The sequence below is a fragment of the Rhinatrema bivittatum genome, chromosome 14 (assembly GCF_901001135.1).
Source record: "Rhinatrema bivittatum chromosome 14, aRhiBiv1.1, whole genome shotgun sequence".
Lineage (NCBI taxonomy): Eukaryota > Metazoa > Chordata > Amphibia > Gymnophiona > Rhinatrematidae > Rhinatrema > Rhinatrema bivittatum.
The window spans coordinates 68593276-68617111 of NC_042628.1; the positions used below are offsets into that span (position 1 = coordinate 68593276).

The 23836-nt window shown below is 45.7% G+C and overlaps 1 protein-coding gene across 2 annotated transcripts in view; it reads left to right on the forward strand.

The window, feature by feature from the left end:
• Positions 1-16048: 16048 nt before the first annotated feature.
• Positions 16049-23836, forward strand: part of LOC115076010 (sialic acid-binding Ig-like lectin 9) — a 123693-nt gene continuing 115905 nt past the window's right edge. For both annotated transcript variants that reach the window (XM_029577057.1, XM_029577059.1), the window contains exon 1: positions 16049-16503. In XM_029577057.1, coding sequence (XP_029432917.1) covers positions 16461-16503 — 43 coding nt within the window. In that variant the 5' untranslated portion in view covers positions 16049-16460. The remainder of the gene's footprint in view (positions 16504-23836) is intronic.

Genomic DNA, 23836 nt, shown 5'->3' on the forward strand with positions numbered 1-23836 from the left:
AACCAAAGAGTTTTACAGCCACTGAACAGAACACAGTATGGAAGGAATTGGAGCTCTGGTGCTGCCATGGACTCAAGGGATTCTTCTTTGTCTTCCCTCCTTGGCCTCTGGTTGACAAGAGATTATGGCAGCTAGAGAAACATCCAGGCAACACGATCCTGGTAGCTCCATTGTTGGCTATCAAACTGGGCCCACTACTAGTGGGGGGAGATTTTAATTTAGTAGCGGACCCCTTGCTGGATAAATCCCAACCATTTAAGGACCTGCAGGTAGGATACACGCTCTACTAGGAAGATTCTGTATATAGGGATCCCAGATTGATAGAAATTTCACTCTACTATGAAAAGAGGAGATTGCAGCCATGGATTCCTTCATCATCATTTTGTGTATGGCATTGTGCCACTGCCAAAAAGATGGTGGACTGGTATCCCTCCATACTACCAATACTGAGTGTATGCCCTGTATTAATAATTTCCTAACCAACAGTCTTTGATCATCTTTCCTCACATATTTGGCCAGATCAACATTGAATAAAATCAATTCTGGAGCCATAGGGAAGGAAATCCCAGTTAAATGATCAAATTTAAGGAGATAATGTGCTCGTCTCTGTGAAAGATTTAGAACACAAATCTGAGGGTGCTAGCTGCATTTTAAATGCAGTAATTTGGGAAAAATACAATCTATGCAAACATTTATGCTGCATTTCCTGTAGGTTACTATTGGGTGTTATTGCTTTAATCTCCTTATAACACGAGAGATATAAAGTCAGTGGAGAGCATAAAACCACCCTCCAAGTTCCATTTGTCTACAATAGTGATTACCCAATCCTGCTGTTCCAAGAGTTGCCATTCTTTATAGAGTAGTGAGGTAGATATTTTCTGTCTTTCACAATGCAGAAATTAATCTATTTTGTTTACTACCTCCATAGTCCATGCTCTCTGTGGAAGTGATCTAAAATAGTGTTGTGGTTGCAAATATGGAAATAGGTCCACCGTTCGTAACCCAAATTGCTGCTGTAGTTCTTGTACAGAGAGTATCATGCCCCCTCCCCATAGAACTTGATAAAGATGGGTAAGACCCCTGTCAGCCCAAAAATGAAAATATTTAGTGATTACCAGGTGAAAAGTCAGGGTTTCCCATATAGGTAAGTAGGGTATACAGATCGGGGATAGTTGTAATCTTTTCATTAAGATTTCCCGGCCAACCTAAGAGAAGCTATCAATGAATTGGTAGCCACCAAAGGGGGCAGATGGCCAGAAGGTGCATGTAATACATATTTAGGGTTGAGGCGATTTATAAGTAAGGAATCACTGTCAGTCAATATAAATGTCATGCCCTCGTAGATCTAATCTCTAAGCAAGCGCAAGATACTTGCCAAATTGTATCCCTTCAGATCGGGTAGGCCCATACTCCCTCGGTGCCATGGAAGTTTCAGTCATGCCAGAGCCACTCTAGCCTTTTTCCCTGACCATAGAAAACGCACAAGCATTCTATCTATTCTATGCAGGTCTTTCCCTAAAATACGTAAGGGCAGAAGTTGTAGTATGTAGAGCCATTTAGGGAATAAGACCATTTTAAATAGATTGATTCTACCCCCCATGGATAAGGGTAAAGAGTGCCAAAGAGTCAATTTATCCTGTCTCGTTTGGAGTAAGGGGCAAATATTAAGGTTATACAACTGTTTTAGTTGTAAGGGAATCCGGATTCCCAAATAACGGAAGGAACCCTCTGCCCACTTTAGAGAGAAGGCTTCTCACCATTGTACCTGTAAAGAACTTGGGAATGACAACGCCTCAGACTTATCCTTATTCAATTTATATCCTGAAAATTCACTGAACTGCTGAAAAAGGATAAATAAGATGTAGAGATGACCTTGGGTTGCACAAAAATACGAGAAGGTCATCTGCAAAGGCAGTGTATTTGAAGATAGAAGGGCCCTAACCCTTTGATTTCTTCAGGCTGTTGAATTGCCAATAATAGTGGTTCCATAGATAACAAGAAAAGTAACGGTGACAGGGGGCAGCCTTGCCTAGTCCCATGTTTGATAAGAAAATCTGGGGACAATTCACCATTTACAGTGATAGAGGCGTATACAACAGCATGATACCTTGTAGAAAAATACCTACCAGGCCTATCTGATGTAAAACTGAAAATAAGTACTGTCATTCTACCCTGTCAAATGCCTTTTCTGCGTCAAAACTGATCGTCAGAAAGGGCATGTTGTTCGTTGAGCAAAGGGAAATGGCCGTCAGTAACTTATGAACACTGACTATTGCATAACGTCCCCGCACAAACCCCACTTGGCCCTTCCCGATATACTCTGAAAGCACTAATGCCAATCTATTGGCTAATATCTTAGCCAGCAGTTTCTGGTCGAAATTAAGCAGGGAGATCGGTCTATAAAAGGAAACCCTAGTGGGATCTTTGCCCGGCTTGGGGAGGACCATTATGACCGCTTTATTTATTCTGGGAGGGAGGCATCCTTTCTCCATAAGGTCCATAAAAGAATCTTTCAATACCCCAGGAATATCATCAATCAAAATTTTATAAAACTCGGCTGTAAAACCATATGGGTCAGGGGCCTTTAATAACTTCGCCACCTGAATTCCCAGTCTAATCTCATCAATACTTAAAGGCTGTGGATGTCGTTCTTCGAAGGATTTTAAACCCAGCTGGGACAGAAAATCCTTACATTCATCAGCGTTAAAGTTCTCAGAGGAATACAACTTGGCATAATAATCTGCAAATTATTTGAGAATGTCCTTGGTATTAGAGAAAACCTTCCCATTTTGTCCATTTATATGGGAAATGCCCTTTGGGCCTCTGTTACCCCTGATGAGCCAAGCAAACAACTTCCCACACTTATTAGCATGTTGGTACAATTTGTATTTATTAAATAAAATACTATTCTTGGCCCTTTGGTGTATCAAGGTGTTTAGAGCTACCTGCGTGGCCAGATACATTTCCTTAGTATATGCAGTATTTTGAGCTATGAATGCTTGCCTATACTTGGTTAACTTGGAATCAAGATCTAGTATCTGCTTGTCCAGTGTTCTTTTCCTCCAGGCCACATAAGAGATAATATCTCCCCTTAAAACTGCTTTAGCAGTGTACCAAGTAAGAGCTGGGGAGGGATCCCTGTGGATTCCATTATTGGTCACAAAATCCGCCCAACACTGTTTAATAAAGGCCTGGTCTTGGGCCAAATAATAAGGGAATCTCCAGATCCCGGAAGATGCTGCAGTTCGCAACCCAGAGATCTCCAGCCATATAGGGGCATGGTCTGAGATCTTTATATTCCCTATACCTGCTTCTACAACCTGAGATAGGTGATTCTGCGAAAACAAGAAATAATCTATACGGGACAAGGTAGAATGTGCATGGGACATATGTGTAAAATCTCTCTCAGTTGGGGTAAGACACGCCATACGTCCAGCAGTTGCAATTGTGAAAGTAAAAAAGGGATGCCTTTCTTTGAGCCTAGCTGCAGATCCTTAAATGGTCACGATTTATCCAGCAAGGAGTCCGCTACTAAATTAAAGTCTCCCCTCACTAATAGTGGGCACAGTTTGATAGCCAACAATGTTTGAGATAATTGCTGAAAAAGGGCATGATTTGTAGACATTGGGAGCATATAGGTTACACAGAGTGATATTATGGTCATCTACTTTGCTAACTAAAATTATGAAGCGCCCTAGCGGGTCCTTGATTTCTTGGAGGACCGACAGCGGTACATTTTTGTGCACTAAAATGGCAACTCCCGCAGATCTAGAAGTAGCTGAGGCTTAAAAGACCTGACCCACCCAATTCTTTTTAAGGTTCTGGTGCTCTTTGTCAGTTAAATGTGTTTCTTGTAGAAAGCAGATAGATATCGGCAGACTGCTATTTTAACGAGGTCAATATTTTCTTTAATTAATATCATTCCATGATATAAATTTCAAAGAATTTACCCATTATTCAAAAACAGGTGATAAAAAAAAAGAATCAAAAAACAAAACTGCCATGATTAGACGGCCACCTCCCCAGCTAAGGCCACCACCCTTATGCCTAACATAGTAACGAGCGCATACTCGCATTGCCTGCCCACACCCTAAAAGTATAGCCCCTATGTACATGTACCCCCACCTCCCTCTCCCCTCCCCAAAATTCTAAGAATCAGAAAACGCCCATATTGGACTGAGGGTCACTTAAAAACGCCCCCCATTCTCCCCGCCACAATTCTATGTGATTCATCTACTTTGCCAGTCCTGACCCTTACATAACTATAAACTTTAGAGTACAGTTTAGTCGCGTAAGATAAATTACAATAGTAATAAGAATAATGAGAGGAAGAATAATCCAAAAGTAAGAAAAAAAAAAGTCCCAAAACACACCCTGTGTTTCTGGTACAAGGTGCATCCAGTCCGGCCAAATGGAGAGGTGGCTGGAAGATAGAATCTGAATCCTAGTTCCAGGGTAAGCGTCCTGAGAGGGTGCAATAGATATCAACCACAACAAATAGCTTAATGATTGGTCTTTAGCGTTGAGGTGATTTGGCATGTTCCGTTTACAGGCGGTCTACTAGTGTATTGGCCTCTGCCACAGTGTGAATCCACTTTACCCCATCTGGAAGGGCGATCCGAAGTTTTGCAGGGTATAGCAATGCAAACCGTAGGCCTAGCTTATGTAAACGCGTGCAGGCTGATGAAAGCTCTCTGCACTGGAGTGACAACTTAGCTGAGTAGTCCTGAAATACAAGTATAGTTTTCCCATCATGAGTGAGTTTCTGTCCGGCTCTCAGAGCCTGTAAAAGCAAGTTTGCTTACCGTAAATGGTGTTTCCGTAGATAGCAGGATGAATTAGCCATGCTGTCATGGGAACTGTCACAGGCCTGGGAGGCAGAGCTTCAAAGTGATGTCAGAGCTGTGCTCTGAGGCTGCGCATGAGTTCCCACGCTGGAATCGACTCTCCTCAGTCTATGATTAAGCAAGCGTGGTCGTAAGGCGGAGTTCGACTGTTCAGGGAGGTAGGTGGGTGGGTGGGTCAGCATGGCTAATTCATCCTGCTATCTACGGAAACACCGTTTACGGTAAGCAAACTTGCTTTTTCCCATCGATAGCAGGGCTGAATTAGCCATGCTGTCATGGAGTCCTAAGCTCCACATCACACTGCAGGAAAATGTAATTAGTCTCCAATATCCTTGAAGTGTGATGAAAAAGTGTGACAGTCGACTCAGTTACTCTGTGGATAAGGTTTGTAGAAAACTTCCCAGTTTGGCGTCTTCCGTGGTCTGTTGATCTAGACAGTAATGGGAAGTGAAAGTATGAAGAGATGCCCACGTGGCAGCCTTGCAGATGTCCAGTGGCACTACGTGTCGAAGGTGAGCCAGGGAAGTTGCCACAGCACATGTTTGATGTGCTTTGGGCGGAGAAGATAGTTTGCACTGTCGCTTTCCGTAACAGAATTGTATACACTGGGTTATCCAGCTAGAGATCGTACACTTGGCTACTAGAAGATCCAGAGCATTGGGGATGAAGGAGACAAAGAGCTGTGAAGGTCTGGTCTGTGAGTTGGTTCGTTGCTTATAGTACACCAATGCTCTTTTACAGTCCAAGGTGTGCAGTAATTTCTCCCGTTCGTTGCGATATGGCTTCGGACAAAACGTTGGGAGCTCAATGGACTGGTTGAGGTGGATTTGGGAGATAACTTTCAGTAAAAAAGTGGGGTGAGTTCGTAGAAGAACCTTGTAGTGGTAAAACCGGAGATACGGGCTATAATGTACCAATGCCTGTAATTCACTTACAAGTCTGGCCGCTGTTAAAAATGCTACTTTCCAAGTAAGGTATTTATAATATGTACCAAGTCCATTGGCTCAAATGGTGGTAACATTAGTTGTTCCAGAGCCAAATTGAGATTCCAGGATACTGGAGACTTGGAGACTGGCGGTCGAAGATGAACCAGACCTCGCATGAATCTAGATACTGACGGGTGTAGTGAAATCGTTTGGCCGTCATAGAGTCTATGGAAGGCAGCAATGGCACTTAGGTGAACCCTGAGGCAGTAGCAAAACCTGCGGTATACAAGGTGTGTAAATAGTCTAATAACCTTTCAGGTGCACAGGTGAGCGGGTCTAAACCTTTGGAACCGCACCATGTCACATATCTCTGCCATTTGAGGTGATAACTGCATCTGGTGGACGGTTTCCAGGATTCTAACATTATGTCCTGGACTGTGATGGAGAACCCTTGCTCAGAGAAAGAGACCCGTTCAAACTCCAAGCTGTTAGAAGCAGGGACGAGTGGAGCAGAGTTCCCTGCTCTTGGGACATGAGGTCTTCGCGTTGCGGTAGCTGCAGCGGTGCGTCTGCTGATAGTTGCAGCAGGTGTGTACACCATGGCTGTCGAGGCCATGCGGGTGCCACCAGAATTAGTTGAGCCCCGTCCTGCATGCACTTTTGTAGAGTACGTGTGATGAGCGGAATCGGTGGAAACGCATACATCAGCGGTTCTGTCCATGGTATGAGAAAAGCATCCTGGGCGTCCCTGCAGGGACTGGGCCACACGGAGCAAAAGCGGGCCACCTTCCGGTTGGATTCGGTGACAAAGAAGTCTATCGAGGGTCTTCCCCACTTGTGGAAGAGGGTCTCCACCACATCGTGATGGAGGGACCATTCATGTGGGTGGAACACTCGACTCAATTTGTCCGCTTGAGTGTTGGCAATGCCGGGTAGATAAGTTGCTTGTAACTGAATGGAGTGACTGTTGGCCCATTTGAAGATGGCGAGGGCCTCTTTGCATAGGATCCAAGAGCCCGATCCTCCTTGTTTGTTGATGTAGAACATGGCTACTTGATTGTCCGCATACACCATTACCTGGTGACCTTGGAGGTGAGCAACAGAGGTCCTGAGGGCGTATCGTATCGCTCGTAGTTCCAGGAAGTTGATTTGGTAGGACTGCTCCTGTCTGGTCCATTGAACTTGAGTTTGTAGGTGGTTGAGATGGGCTCCCCATCCTTTGCGGGAGGCATCTGTGGTGAGTACTGCATTGTGTGGGAGCAGGATAAACGGGGCACCCCTGGTGAGTGTTGAGCATTATAGCCACCAGTCTCGTTCTTGGACCATGCCCTTCGTTAAGCGTAGTTTGTATGTCAACGGCTGTGAATGTTGTTTCCATTGTCTTTTGAGATCCCACTGAATCTGCCACATATGGAAACGTGTATTGGACACTGTGTGAATCGATGCCGCCATATGTCCCAGAACAGTTAATACCCGACGGGCGGATGGGAATCGGGTAATCTTGAGACATCAAAAAAAGCGGCGCATGGTGGACCGTCTGTCCTGTGGCAGGAACACTCTGTGTTTGACCACGTCCAGGCAGGCCCTATGAATTGAAGTCTTTGAGACGGTTGCAGGTGGGATTTCTAGTAGTTGACTACTAGACCCAAGTTGTTGAGGCAAGCGAATGTGTCGTGGAGGTGTTGGCGGAGTGTGCTTTAGGTGGAAGCCACAATTAGCCAATCGTCGAGATAAGGGAATATGATTATGCCTTGCTGTCTGAGAAACGCCACCACCACAGCCATGCACTTGGTGAACACATGGGGTGCTGTTGAGAGACCAAAGGGGAGCACCTTGTATTGGAAGTGCTGGCTGTTGACTTGGAAAGATAGGTATTGCCAGGAGGAAGGATGCATTGGAATAAGAGTGTATGCATCCTTGAGGTCTATCAAACACATCCATGCATTGGGTTGCATCAGAGGTAAGATGGCCTTTAGTGATATCATCTTGAACTTTTCTTTGGCAATGTATTTGTTGAGGTCCTGGAGATCCAGGATGGGGCGGAAATCCCCCGATTTCTTGGGTATGAAGAAGTAGGGTGAGTAGAACCCTGCATTCTGATGAGATGGAGGAATGCGTTGAATTGCCCTTTGCTGTAACAGGGTGGAAACTTCTCTTTCCAAGAGGGTGAGATTGGACTTGGTCCCTCTGAATGATAAGTGAGGGAGCTGAGATAGGGAGGGAAAAGGGATCCGGTAGCCGAGACGAACAATGTCCAGTAACCACTGATCCGTCGTGATGTCCCGCCAATGTTGGATGTGCGCCTGTATGCCCCCTGCTAACACCTTCTCTGATGGTGGCGTGGGTGTAGTTAAAAAGGACTGGGCTGGTTTATTGGAGGTCGCCGGCTGTTGAGCCTGTGAGCGCTGTGGGCAGGGATGACCCCTTCAAATTTGTGAAGATTGGTTCTGTGGCCTAGCCTGAGGTTGATAAGGAGCAGGTCTGTACGACGCATACAGGCGGTATGCTCTCCGTTGGAAAGTCTGCCTTCTGGGGGGAGCATAATATCTGTGTGTCGAGGAGTACGGTTGTGAGGCAGTGAGCTATTGGACAGTCACTGACTGTTCCTTAGGTTGGGCTACAGTCTCCTGGAATCTGGTACCAAACAAATTGTCTCCCTTACAGGGTAAGTTAGCCAATTTGTCGTGTACATCGTCCCTGATGGAACTTGCTCGAAGCCAGGCCGTATGTCGTGCTGCGATCGACGCTGCAGAGGTGCGCAAGGAGGCTTCAAATCCCTCATAATAGATGTTGGGTGGCCTCCTCCATTTCTCGGATTAGGTCCGGGGCTTCAGAAGGGGGTTCTGAAACTTGGGACATGTCCTTTACGTGTTGGATCAACTCATAGATGTACTGTACTATGTAAAATTGATGATGGTTGATTCTGGCTGCCAGCAGTGAAGACTGGAAGGCTCGCTTCGCAAACTCATCCAAGGAGTGCAGGTCCCTCCCCGGGGGTGCTGCAGAGTGAAGTTTAGATTTTTTGGCCCTCGCCATGGCGGACTCCACGACAATGGAAGCATGCAGTAAGAGCTACATCACTGAGGTACATGAAGGCACGATTGAATTCTCCCCGGTGGCGGTGTAGGGTGTGGTGGTGGCTTCAATTTCAAAAAGACTGTGTCGCCTTAGGCACCGAAGTTTGCCCTTGTTGACGCGGTGTATGTGGTTTCCCTCTACGAGGTATCTGCGACTGTTGTTGGTGGGTTTGTGGTCTCTGATACGTAGGATGTGATTGCGGGCGGTACCCCTGATACGACCTATAAGGTCTACGGCCATACGACGGTTTACGAGTGTATGTGTAGAATCGCTTGGAGGACTGATAAGTCGGCTGAGACTGTAAGGACTGTACCGCTATCGCCTCATCCTTTAGTTTACCCACTGTTTCCTGTAGTTGTGTGCCAAAAAGGTTCTCCCCTGTGCATGGAAGATTGGCCAGTTTGTCGTGGACGTCTTCCCTTATGGAACTAGAGCGGAGCCACGCTGTCCTACGAGCCGCTATGGCTGTTGCCGATGCCCTGGAGGAGGTCTCCATGCCCTCATATACAGATCGGAGAAGATGCCTGGTGCATTCCTCCATGTCATGTAGGGTCTGAGGTGGTTGATCTCCTGTTGTTGAGAGCAATCCTCTGGTCGCCTGGATACATTCATACATGTATTGCACCATGTAGAATTGATAATGCATGATCCTTGTGGTTAGCATCGCATTTTGATAAATCTTGCGTGCTACTTCATCCAGGTATTTGTAGTCCTTGTTTGGCAGGTAGGTTGCATGAAGCTTAGGTTTCTTAAAACACTGCATCGCGGATTCCACTACCACCGACTCTTGCGGGAGTGCGTAAGGTATATCTTTCCTGATGCGGAATTTAATGTCTGATTTCCTGGAAACCGCTTGTAATGACTTTAGAAGCAGTCTGTGAAGTAAATCTTGTGGAGGAATCGTGCTGGGCTCCCCAGAATCATCGAAGATTTTTAACAGTCCTAGGGTTTCCGATCTGGGGTTGGGTTCCTTTTGAATCTGTAAGTGTAAGATATTGCCCATTTTGTCTAGAAATCTGGGATATGATAGGTCCTCTGGTGGGGTATGGTTCTTGTGGCACCTCCGGAGTGTCTGATGGAAAACCAGTCGATGATGAAGGTGATCTGGACGGGGAGTGAGAATCTTCCTGAGAGTCCGGATGTGTCGGTGAGTGACATAGGGTCATCCCCTTCGGGGAGGAAGGTGGTTGACCCCTTGAGTCTATCGGAGGTGTAATAGCAGGTTCGATAGCTGAATCTGGAGTTGATTTGCCTAGCGTGAACGAAGCTTCCAGCGTTTCATAAAAACCAGCCAATGATTGAGACAACTGCCAAAAGGCGTCTTTGGTTGCCTGAGGCATGGTCGGTTTGTTTTTTGCGTCTGCAGTTTTTCGAATGGGCGGGATATGTCACCTTGTACCTCTGAGGCGCTCGGAGATGAAAGGGATGCCTGTGACGAGGTGAGGCAGATTGGTGACTGTTGTGTTTTTGTCGTATGATGCGACGCTAGTGAGGATCTAGAAGTAGATGGACTAATGTCCATAGACTTGTGCCGAGGAGGTATCACCTGACTAGGCGTCTGGTGTTTACCTTTACTTCTAGAATCTTGTTCTGCGAAATCGGCTCGGTGATGTGTGTCTTGATCTCTTGGTCGAGGTATCCGACTTCCTGTGTCTAGAGTCACTAGACGTCGAATGTGATCTGGAGTGGCGTTTATGCTTGCGATGGGTTCTGTGTTCCTCCATGGTGTGCACAGATTTCCCTGATAAGGAGTATAATTCAGGTCTACGTCCTGTCCTGACTGCGACCATCGTCCGTACTTGCGCCGATGATGGTTGTGGCGCCGTAGTACCTCCTGGTGGCATCTTGTGCGTCGTTGGATTTTTGTGCTCTGACGGATTCAGCGCCATCCTGCGCGCCGATGGCTCCGGCGCCGCCATGAGCATTGATGGCCCCGGCGCCGCCTTGCGCGCCGATGGGTCCAGCGCCATCTTGCGCACCGATGGGTCCGGCGCCGTCTTTCGTGGGTGCGGCGCCATGTGGTGCATAGAAGGTTCCGGTGCCGCACTACTATTGTCTGACGGTGCCGTCGTCGTCTTATGCGCCAAAGTGCTCGTTTCGTTATGGCTATGCTTTTTAGGCGCTTTGTGGTGCAGCGATTCGTCCCGCGCCGATTCACGGCTGGACGTCGAGTGACCAGACGACTGAACCGGAACGGGTAAGTCAGAGCCCTGCTTCCCCCGTACCTGCGGTTGTCCTGTCTCTCTCGGCCGAGAGGTATCCCAGGAGGCCGCCCTCTTGACCGCATGCGTAGGTTTCTTCACCGGGCCCGGTGAAGAATGGGCCTCCGATGGGTCTGACGTACTCAGCAACTCTTTTAGGCAGTAGGCTCACTGCTTTTTCGCCCTAGGCGACATCCTGGAGCAAAACTCGCAGTTCTCCACATCATGGTTGCCGCCGAGGCAGCGGTAACAGTGGTCATGGCCTTCCATGACCGACATCACCTTGCCACAGCGGCATCATTTAAATCCGGATTTGGACATGAGGAGAAGAATAGCTCCACGTGCGATCCCACGCATGGAAGAAACAGACTGAGGAGAATCTGTTACTTCCTGCGCGGGAACACACGCGCAGCCAGAGGGAACAAAAAACTAAGCTCTGCTTATCAAGCTCCACCTCCCGGACCTGATTGACAGATCCCAGGACAGCATGGCTAATTCAGCCCTGCTATCGACGGGAAAAAAGTAGTATTAAAGAAATACTCCCCTTTTCCCACAAAGTTGTTCCACTATATTTTCCAAATATGTAGAGTATTTCGGGTACTCAGAGCCATATTTATGCATCCATGCCAAGTATGGCGTGGTTGCCATAAAATCACTGAAAACAGGCCTCTGACCTAACCAGAATTGCTCCATTGAGACCCACTGCTTAATAGTATTCGATTTATGCCAGTCAAATGCTGCTGAGTTGGGAAGCTACATAGTACCAACTTAAATTAGGTACACTGAGACTACCATTAACCTTATTTTGATAGAGTAATTTTCAACTCTCTCTGGGAGGCTGTTTCCTCCAGATGAAATGAAATACATTTTCTGTTCTAATTTTAGGATATTGTTGGGTATGGGTATCAATAGCATTTGAAATAAGTAAATCAACCTTGTTAGGATATTCATCTTAATTACTGTTATCCTCCCCAACTCTAAAAGAAAAAAAAAACAACATTCCCATTTTTAAGACCTTGCCAAATTCTCTGTATTAATGGGGGAGGGGGGGGGGGGGGAATTCAACTCAAATAGCTCTCTCTCATACTTGCCTATAAATACCCCAAGTTGAAAACATGATGCCTGTTGAGTTGAGACTTGAAACTGAGTTTAAAAAATTTAAAAAAGCCTTAAAGACCTGGCTTTTTGAACAGGCCTTTGCAGACTACCTTGAGAAAGGCTAAAACAGCTAGAATGGAAAAGCCAGCCCTTGTTTGAGGATATGGCCAGCGAAGGTGCCATGCCACCCACCATGAGAGATGCTACTATAGTAGTTCTACCTAAAACTGGAAGGACCCCCCTGCAACCCTCATCATATAGACCTATTTCATTACTTAGATATTAAGCTTCACATTTATTTATTTATTTAGTGATTTTTTTTATATACATGATAATTATAGCTAATAGACTAAAACCCATTATTGCATTGGTAATATCTCTCAACCAAGTGGGATTCGTACATGGGAGGCAATCTACAGTTAATCTTCATAAAGTACAGGCCGCACTGGAAAATTGTCATATTTTCTCTCTCCCGGACCCCTTAATAGTGACATGCGACGCAGAGAAGGCCTTTGATAGGGTTGCATGGCCATTTCTTAAAAAGGTTCTTCAAAAGATGGGATTTACAGGAAAAATCTATGAGTACATCACATTAATCACATTGGTCAACGGCATATTTTCAGAGGAATTTCATTTGGAAAGGGGCATCTGTTAGGGATGTCCCCCTTCTCCTCTTTTGTTCATTTTGACAGTGGAGCCCCTTGTGAGTAAATTAAACACCACATCAGAAGTTTCGGGAATTCCCGTGGGGACCCAACACTATAAAACACTTTTTGCTGATGATATTCTGCTTTTATCCCACACATGCACAGCTCTACCAGCGGCCCTACACATATTTCTAGTATACCAGTCACTTTCTGGGTTCAAACTGAATTTAGATAAGACTGAGGCCCTTGACCTTCTGGGTACCCTTAGAAATTCCTGGCCTGCTTTCCCGGTGAAATGGGCTCATTCCACGATCAAGTATTAAGGTATCCATATCCACCCAAACCCAGGTAATTGGTACACACTCAATATCCCTCCCAGTCTTCTTCGATTGTCTCATCTGTGGGACTTACTGCACTCCAAGGTCCCATATTTTCGGATCAGGAGGATCACTTTTGTCTCGCGGCCTGGCTTTTGAGAGGTGAAGTTTGCGCATGAAGGGGTATTCGGAACCGGTGATTACACCCTTCTCCAGGCTAGGCGGCCAGCTACCTCCCTGGCTTATGTCAGGGTTTGGAAGGTGTTTGAGGCCTGGTCTATACAGCATGGTATGGATCCTCTGTTGGCTACCATTTCAAACCCTGCAGCAGGGTTTATCCAAGGCTTACAGTTTGTTGCGGGTCCTGGTTACAGCTCTGGTCTGCCTTTGAGGCAAGGTCCAGGGCAAACCTCTGGCCTCTCATCCGGAGGTTGTTCATTTTCTGAAAGGGCTGAAGCATTTAAAGCCTTCAGTTAGAAAGGTCTTGCCGGAATTGAATCTCAATTTGGTATTGCTGGCCATCCTGAAGGATTTTACTTTGAAAATGGTATCTCTAATGGCCATATGCTCCGCTAGACGAATTTCAGGGCTTCAGGCCCTTTCGTGTCACAACCCTTTCTTGCGGATCTCCAACGACAAGGTGTCCTTGCGTACTACGTCTTTCTTTTTGCCTAAAGTGGTTTCGGCCTTTCATGATAATCAGATGGTGGAATTACTGGGCTTCCCAGAGTGGTCTCGGGATCCTACGATGGGCAGGGCCTTCACCTCCTTGATATTCATCGCGTCTTGTGTTATCTGAAGGTCACTAATTCTTTCCGGCGGTCAGACCACCTTTTTGTCTTGTTCAGTGGAGTGAAGAAAGGGGAAAAGGTGTCGAAGACTACCGTGGCCCGCTGGTTAAAAGACACGATTTCTTCGGCCTATATTTGCAAGGGCCACTCTGTCCTGACTGGCCTTAAAGCACATTCCACGCGGGCACAAGCAACCTCTTAAGCGGAATGTCAGTTGCTTTCTCCCCAAGAGATTTGTAGGGCAGCCGTCTGGTCCTCACTCCATACTTTTACCAGGCATTATCACCTGGATGTACATGCTCCGGATTCAGCTAATTTCAGGGAATGTGTCCTTAGAGCAGGTCTTTCGGGTTCCCGCCCAGTGTCTGCAATATTACGGAACGAAAATTAGCAGGTAAAAACCAATTTTCCTTTCCACTTTCCCCATAAACAATTAAAAGATTATGCACTTTTAGTAACAGATTTTACATTAAAAAGAGCATTCAGTGTTCTAACATAGAAACATCACTTGCATACAAATACAAATGTTTGCATTGCTATGGTACCAACCAGAAAACTTTGCAAAAAAAAAAGACACCTGCCGCCATATGGTATTAGGAGTTTTATAAAGCATATCAGCCTTCAGAAAGCTTTGAGTAAACTGAATTACAATACACTAAACCTCCCATATGAAAACACTAAGTGCCAGCACTCAAATAGTAACACCCTACCTATGAAAAAGGCAACAATGTAAATATTACACCAGACCCTAATATCCTAATATCAGGTGTATTGGGGTAACAAGCAAGCCAAGCTGTTCTAGATCCCTACACAGGAATTTTCTCTTTAACGGTGTCAACCGTCTACTTCAAGTGTTGCTTACACTAATAACTATTGTTCAATGTATGGTTCAATGTATTTATTGACTTTTTAAGTTATTGTTCTGATTCATTCTCTTTACACTGTTATGAATTTAAATGTAACTGGTTTGGTTATAATGTAAACCGGAGTGAAGGCTATGTCAGCTGTACCTCGGTATATAAACAAATGCTAAATAAATAAATACATGCTAGGAGAATATCTCACCTCATTCACACATGCAGAATATACTGCGCTTTACCAAATAGAGAAGAAGGAGACAAAGTTCAACCAGAAACATGCAGACAAAAACTGAATCGGAAACCATAGCAAGACAGCCTCAGAATACAGTGCAACATTGAAAAACTGAATCATCATTCCTCACACATTAAGCAATAAAGTCAAGCGATATAATTCATAATATTCAAACCATACTAATAAGAAAAAGGTCAAACAGACAACAAACATCCAGTAATTAAAGTAACTCAAGTTTTTTTTTTCTAATATTTCCCAAACACCAAATATTTCAAACAGCAGACACAAGAAATAACACCCAAAAAATTTAAAATAGAATTCAAACCCTCCAGCTCTCCCTACCTGGAATCTTGAGTTACAGTCACCCACAGATTGTTGAGGATTAGGGGAGGAAGGCCTCTCAGTTTTATGGCGCCCCCCATACCCAGGTTCTCTCACTCGGTCACACATTTGCAGTCTCTCACATATACACAGACTGAGACACACATGCACGCTCTCATATCCGCACACCTGTACATATATACATATCTCGGCCTTTTCTTCCGACTTTATCTTTGGCCGCTATGGGATGGCAGCGCTGCTCCTCAATACCAGAAGGAAAGTGGAAGGCGTCTACTGCTACCTCTGCCAGGTGGGGAGGAGGGCCTCAGCTGCGGCCAGGAAGGACTCTTTTCAAAGCTGCGGTAAGAGGGGGGTACCCAAAGAACAAATAAATAAATAAAAGCAAAGTTACCTGAGGCAGTGATGTGCGCAGGAAGACAGTCCCACGAGGAACCGGAGGCGGCTACGGCAAGAAAGAGGGGCCCGATAAAGGGACGGCCCTCCTCCAGTGAAGAACGACGGCAGTGCAGAGGAAAGGCCGCGGGATCAAGGAATCTTGTCTGAGCTGACCGTGAGGGCGGCAGGGTTAAGCCGCAGTGCAGAAGGAGCCGAGATGGATGGCCGTAAACCATGGCGGGAGAGAGGGACCGCAAAGAGGCAGCAAGGAACGCCGTCAGTCCGCCCCGGCATAAGAGAGGCAGATCCTTCCCTTCTGTCTCCTAGCAAAGCTCTTTTCCAGCTGCCCCCCAATACCCCTTCCCTGTCCGCTCCCTCCTTCTTCCCTCCCACGGCCATTTCCCCGCCCCGCTCTCATTCCACGTTCCGCAGCCTTGCCCTTCCACACAAGCTTCCCGTTACCAAGGGAACCCGTTCGAAGGGTGGGGCCGAGGCCAGGCCTGGGAGCCGGTTGGCTCCGCGCTGAATTTTCCTTTCTGGTGTCTCCGCCTGTGTTTTCTTTTTCGCCAGCCAGAGTTGCCTACATCCCCGAGCCATTGCCCTGGATTTCTCCCTGGGGCCCGAAAGCCAGCGGACCTCCCGGCGACAGATGGATCTGGGACTAATGGAGCTGAGAGGCAGGCGCCCTCACTGCTGGTTCTCTCCTTAACAAGTTCACCGCAAGGAAAGTGGGTGCCTTGGGAAGGATGCAGAGAGCAGGGCTTCTGCTGCTGAGTGCGCTGTGGGAGGGTAAGTGTGCGACAGACACAGACTCTGGCAGTAGTAAGTGTAACACAGAAAGGAGGCTGCACTCATCCGGGATCTGTTGTTGCCTTTGTTCCTGTCCTGGATCAGAGAGGTCTCATTAGATCAGATACTGACACTGCAAGGAAAGTGAGTACCTTGGGGAAGGATGCAGAGAGCAGGGCTTCTGCTCAGTGTGCTGTGAGAGGGTTAGTGTGGTACAGATGCAGACTCTGGCAGGTGTAAGTGTAACACATGGAGAGGAGGGTGCACTCATCAGGCATCTTCTGTTCTGGATCAGGGAAGGGTCTCATTGGATCAGATACAGACACTGCAAAGAAAGTCGGTTCTATGGGGAGGATGCAGAGAGCAGGGCTTCTTCTGCTCAGAGTGCTGTGAGAGGGTATGGGACAGACTCTGGCAGTAGTGATTGTAACACATGGAAAGGGTGTTGCACTCATCAGGGATCTGTTATTGCATGTGTTCCTGTCCTTAATCAGGGGTGTCATTACATCACTACTAGTACTACTTATCACTTTTATAACTTGATTTTATTTATAACATTGTACAAAAACATATAAGAAAGAGTCTCTGTTCTGTAGAGGTTATACTCTAAGGGGTAGATTTTAAAAAAAAGCGCGTTCGCGTACTTTTGTTGGCGCACCAGGCGCAAACAAAAGTACGCTGGATTTTATAAGATACGCGCGTATCTTCTAAAATCCTGGATCGGCGCGCGCAAGGCTGCCGATTTTGGGCAGCTGGCGCACGCCGAGCCACGCAGCCTGTCTCCGTTCCCTCCGAGGCCGCTCCGAAATCGGAGCGGCCTCGGAGGGAACTTTCTTTCGCCCTCCCCTCACCTTCCCCTCCCTTCCCCTACCTAACCCACCCCCCCCGGCCCTATCTAACCCCCCCCTTACCTTTATCCATGGATTTACGCCTCCCGGAGGGAGACGTAAATCCATGCGCGCCAGCGGGCTGCTGGCGCGCCGAGACCCGACCCGGGGGCGATTCCGGAGGGCGCGGCCACGCCCCGGAACGCCCTGGCCGGCGCCACGCCCCGGTCCCGCCCCCGAAATGCCGTGCCCCGCCCCCAAAATGCCGTGTCGTTCGGCCCCGCCCCCGACACGCCCCCTTCCAAAAACCCCAGGACCTACGCACGTCCCGGGGTTCTGTGCGCGCCGGTGGCCTATGGAAAATAAGCGCGCCGGCGCGCAAGGCCCTGCTCACGTAAATCCAGGCGGATTTACGCAAGCAGGGCTTTTAAAATCCGCCCGTAATTGACAAACATACAACACAAACTAGACAGGGAGTTTCATTTAGGGAGGAGGATTAGCCTAGTGGTTACAGCAGTGGGCTATAAACCAGGAGACCAGGGTTTGAATCCTGCTGTTGCTCCTTGTGACCTTGGGCAAGTCACTTTACCCTCCATTGAACTCAGGTACAAAACTTAGATTGTAAGCCCACTGGGGATAGAGAGCTACCTACAGTACCTGAATGTAAACCAATGTGATATCTCGATTGAATGTTGGTATATAAAAAATAAATAAGAAAATGATTAAAATCTCTAAGACTGTAAGCAAAATAATCATATTTAAAAGCAGCTTCAAGAGAGGAAGCATGAGGCACCAATTCAGGAAGACTATTCTAAATGTGTGGTTCAGCCAGGTAGAAAGCTCAGAGTAGGGTGTTAGTTATAGAGAAGGACATAAGAGTTCATGAGGAAGGGTGTAGGAAAGAGAGGAGAGGTAGTGAAGAGCTGCAGAGTAAAGGGGTTTTTTTTAAATTCTTTATAGCATTTTTAATACAAACCATACATAGTTGTATACAGCACCCCTTATTTTACTACTTGTATGGTCGCTGGAGATGAAGTAATCAATTTTCTAGAATTCACAAACATTTTTAGTTGTTCAGGGGCGAAGAATATAAAACAATCCTCACTTTTCTTACTATGCACTTACATGGAAATCGAAGGGGAAAAGTATATCCAATTTCCACAACTTCTTGCCTAATCTGTAAAAATGCTTTCCTCCTCATTTGGGTCATGGATGCAAGGTCAGGAAAGATTTTTATAGGTGTTTCATAAAAATTAATAAGATATTTCCCAAAATACCTTTTCATAACACCATTCATATCATAATTTGAAACAAAAGATACTAAGAACATAAGAACATAAGAAAATGCCATACTGGGTCAGACCAAGGGTCCATCAAGCCCAGCATCCTGTTTCCAACAGTGGCCAATCCAGGCCATAAGAACCTGGCAAGTACCCAAAAACTAAGTCTATTCCATGTAACCATTGCTAATGGCAGTGGCTATTCTCTAAGTGAACTTAATAGCAGGTAATGGACTTCTCCTCCAAGAACTTATCCAATCCTTTTTTAAACACAGCTATACTAACCGCACGAACCACATTCTCTGGCAACAAATTCCAGAGTTTAATTGTGCGTTGAGTAAAAAAGAACTTTATCCGATTAGTTTTAAATGTGCCACATGCTAACTTCATGGAGTGCCCCCTAGTCTTTCTACTATCCGAAAGAGTAAATAACCGATTCACATCTACCTGTTCTAGACCTCTCATGATTTTAAACACCTCTATCATATCCCCCCTAAGTCGTCTCTTCTCCAAGCTGAAAAGTCCTAACCTCTTTAGTCTTTCCTCATAGGGGAGTTGTTCCATTCCCCTTATCATTTTGGTAGCCCTTCTCTGTACCTTCTCCATCGCAATTATATATTTTTTGAGATGCGGCGACCAGAATTGTACACAGTATTCAAGGTGCGGTCTCACCATGCAGCGATACAGAGGCATTATGACATTTTCCGTTTTATTCATCATTCCTTTTCTAATAATTCCCAACATTCTGTTTGCTTTTTTGACTGCCGCAGCACACTGCACCGACGATTTCAATGTGTTATCCACTATGACACCTAGATCTCTTTCTTGGGTTGTAGCACCTAATATGGAACCCAACATTGTGTAATTATAGCATGGGTTATTTTTCCCTATATGCATCACCTTGCACTTATCCACATTAAATTTCATCTGCCATTTGGATGCCCAATTTTCCAGTCTCACAAGGTCTTCCTGCAATTTATCACAATCTGCTTGTGATTTAACTACTCTGAACAATTTTGTGTCATCTGCAAATTTGATTATCTCACTCGTCGTATTTCTTTCCAGATCATTTATAAATATATTGAACAGTAAGGGTCCCAATACAGATCCCTGAGGCACTCCACTGTCCACTCCCTTCCACTGAGAAAATTGCCCATTCAATCCTACTCTCTGTTTCCTGTCTTTTAGCCAGTTTGCAATCCACAAAAGGACATCGCCACCTATCCCATGACTTTTTACTTTTCCTAGAAGCCTCTCATGAGGAACTTTGTAAAACGCCTTCTGAAAATCCAAGTATACTATATCTACCGGTTCACCTTTATCCACATGTTTATTAACTCCTTCAAAAAAGTGAAGCAGATTTGTGAGGCAAGACTTGCCCTGGGTAAAGCCATGCTGACTTTAAACTTCCTCTGTCTATGATGTCAACAGAAGAACTTTCCAAGAAATTAGTCAAATCATTAAAAGGTATATTTTCAGCTACTCTTGCCTGCCTCGCCTTAGGTAGGAAAAACATGTATTAATTGGCGGAATTGTTTCAGAAGTAACATAGAAACATAGAAACATAGAAATGACGGCAGAAGAAGACCAACCGGTCCATCCAGTCTGCCCAGCAAGCTTCACACATTTGTTCTCATACTTAACTGTTTCTCTTGGCTCTTAGTAACCTTATGTTCTAATTCCCTTTTCACCCCCACCATTAATGTAGAGAGCAGTGCTGGAGCTGCTTCCAAGTGAAATATTAAGTTTGATTAGTTGGGTAAGCGGCAGCATAGCTCTCTGCCATGAAGCAGAGGGCAATGCTGGAAATGTGTGAAGTATCAGTTTTTCTTTTCCCCTGTCATTGAAGCAAGGAGTCATGCCGGACATGCACCGAAAGTGAAGAATGCCTTGAAAGTCACATTAACTATCATCAAATATTGAAAAGCCTAATAATTGGTAATACCTATAAGCCCATGAACCCATCCCTGTTTTTTTTTCTTTTTTTCTTTTCTTTTTTTAATTGGGAGATGGATGCCCTTCATCCTTCTACTCTGTGAAGGTGGACACCTACCACCGGCCACTGGCATCCCGCTCCGTTAATGCCTCTGTGGCTACTGCCGCTCCATGCAGTGTTTTACTACCTGCTCTTTATATGCGTCCTCTAGAACTGATGGATCCCATCCCTGGGTTTTTTTATTATTTATTTAATTGGGAGATGACAGCCCTCCATCCTTCCGCTCCGTGAAGGTGGACACCTACCACTGGCCACTGGCATCCCGCTCCGTGAATGCCTCTGTGGCTACTGCCGCTCTGTGCAGTATTTTACTACCTGCTCTTTATATGGACACCTACCACTGGCCACTGGCATCCCGCTCCGTGAATGCCTCTGTGGCTACTGCTGCTCCGTGCAGTATTTTACTACCTGCTCTTTATATGTGTCCTCTAGACCTGATGGATCCCATCCCTGTTTTGTTTTTTGTTTTTGTTTTTTATTTAATTGGGAGATGACAGCCCTACATCCTTCCGCTCCATGAAGGTGGACACCTACCACTGGCCACTGGCATCCCGCTCCGTGAATGCCTCTGTGGCTACTGCCGCTCCGTGCAGTATTTTACTACCTGCTCTTTATATGCGTCCTCTGGACCTGATGGATCCACAATATTTATCCCATGCCCCTTTGAAGTGCTTCACAGTTTTGGACTTCACCACTTCCTCCGGAAGGGCATTCCAGGCATCCACCACTCTCTCCGTGAAGAAATTCTTCCTGACATTGGTTCTTAGTCTTCCTCCTTGGAGCCTCAGCTCGTGACCTCTGGTTCTGCTGATTTTTTTCTGTTGGAAAAGGTTTGTCATTGTCTTTGGATCGTTAAAGTTTTCAAGTATCTGAAAGTTTGAATCATATCACCCCTGCTCCTCCTTTCCTCCAGGGTGTACATATTTAGATTCTTCAATCTCTCCTCGTATGTCAACCGATGAAGACCCTCCACCTTCCTGGTCGCCCTTCTCTGTACCGCCTCCAACTTGTCCTTGTCTCTTTGTAGATACGGTCTCCAGAACTGAACACAGTACTCCAGGTGAGGCCTCACCAAGGACCTGTACAAGGGGATTATCACTTCCCTTTTCTTACTCGATATTCCTCTCTCTATGCATCCCAGCATTCTTCTGGCTTTTGCAATCGCCTTGTCGCATTGTTTCGCCGACTTCATATCATTAGACACTATCACCCCAAGGTCTCTCTCCTGCTCCGTGCACATCAGCCTTTCCCCCCCCATCGAATACAGTTCATTCGGATTTCCACTCCCCAAATGCATGACTTTGCACTTCTTGGCATTGAATTTCAGCTGCCATATCTTCGACCACTCTTCCAGCTTCCTTAAATCCCGTCTCATTCTCTCCACTCCTTCCGGCGTGTCCACTCTGTTGCAGATCTTAGTGTCGTCCGCAAAAAGACAAACCTTACCTTCTATCCCGTCCGCAATGTCGCTCACAAAGATATTGAACAGGACCGGTCCCAACACCGATCCTTGCGGTACACCACTTAAAACCGCTCTCTCTTCAGAGAAAGTTCCATTTACCATCACGCATTGTCTTCTGTCCGTCAACCAGTTTGCAATCCAGGTCACCACTTCGGCACTCACTCCCAAGCTTTTTGTTTTATTCACCAGTCTCCTGTGCGGAACCGTATCAAAAGCTTTGCTGAAATCCAAGTAGATGACATCTAGCGCTCTTCCTTGATCCAATTCCTTGGTTACCCAGTCGAAAAAGTCAATCAGATTTGTCTGACAGGATCTTCCCCTGGTGAATCCATGCTGCCTCTGGTCCATCAATTCTCCGGACTGTAGATATTTCACTATTCTCTCTTTCAACAGTGACTCCATTACTTTTCCCACCACCGAAGTGAGGCTAACCGGTCTGTAGTTACCAGCCTCTTCTCTGTTCCCACTCTTGTGAAGCGGGACCACCACCGCTCTTCTCCAATCACTCGGCACCACTCCCGTTTCTAGGGATCTATTGAACAGGTCACACAGCGGACCCGCCAGCACATCTCTGAGCTCCCTCAGAATCCTTGGATGAATCCCATCAGGCCCCATGGCTTTGTCCACTTTCAGATTCTTTAGCTCTTCCCATACATTTTCTACTGTAAAATGATTTTCATCTATTCCACTACCCTCCAGCTTCTTGTGTAGAAATGGTCCTTCTCCAGGGTCTTCTTTAGTGAATACAGAGCTGAAGTATTCATTTAATATTTCTGCCATTTCTTCGTCTCTCTCCACACATTGATCATTTCCACCTTTCAATTTCACTATACCACTATGGACTTTTCTCTTTTCGCTGATGTATCTGAAAAATGTTTTGTCACCATTTTTTATCTCCTTGGCAATCCTCTCTTCCGCTTGACTTTTTGCCAACTTGATTAATTTCTTTGTCTCCCTCAGTTGAATCAAATATTCTTCTTTGTGCTCCTCCCTTTGGGATCTTTTATATTTTTTGAATGCTGTTCTTTTAGCTTTAATTTTGTCAGCCACCTCGTTTGAGAACCAGATAGGTTTCATTTTCCTTTTGCTTTTCTTTACATTTCTAACATAAAGAGTAGTTGCCTTGGTGATTGCTCCTTTTAGATTGATCCACTGCTGATCCACATCTCTCTCATTCTCCCATCCATTTAGTTCTTCCTCTAGGTACTTCCCCATTTCCTCAAAGTCTGTGTTTTTGAATTGTAAAACTCGGGTCTTTGTGGTTCTTTTCCCTATTCTTTTAGTGATATTAAACCATATTGTTTGATGATCACTGGTGCTGAGGTGGGTGCCCACCTCGACATCAGAGACATTATCTGCATTAGTGAGCACTAAGTCGAGTATATTTCCTTCTCTCGTGGGTTCTAATACCATTTGTTTGAACAAAGCTACTTGCATGGCATCCACTATTGCTCTACTATTTTTAGATTCTGCAGATGGGATTTTCCAGTCTACATCTGGCATATTAATACATATTAATACATCAATCAATCATAAACTTTTTTAAGGTCACATACGGTATCTCTCCTACTACCCGAGGAAAGTTCAGTATTCTCAGATTTAGGTGTCTGGCATGGTTTTCAAGAAATTCAATTCTTCTAGCCAAACTTTCACAGTCTTTCATCACCGTAGCATTAAATTCTTGCATTTTTTTTATATTAATTCTACTGTTTTATTGGATATAAGATTAACTTGATCCTGGACATCTTTTAACCCTTGTCTCAACTGA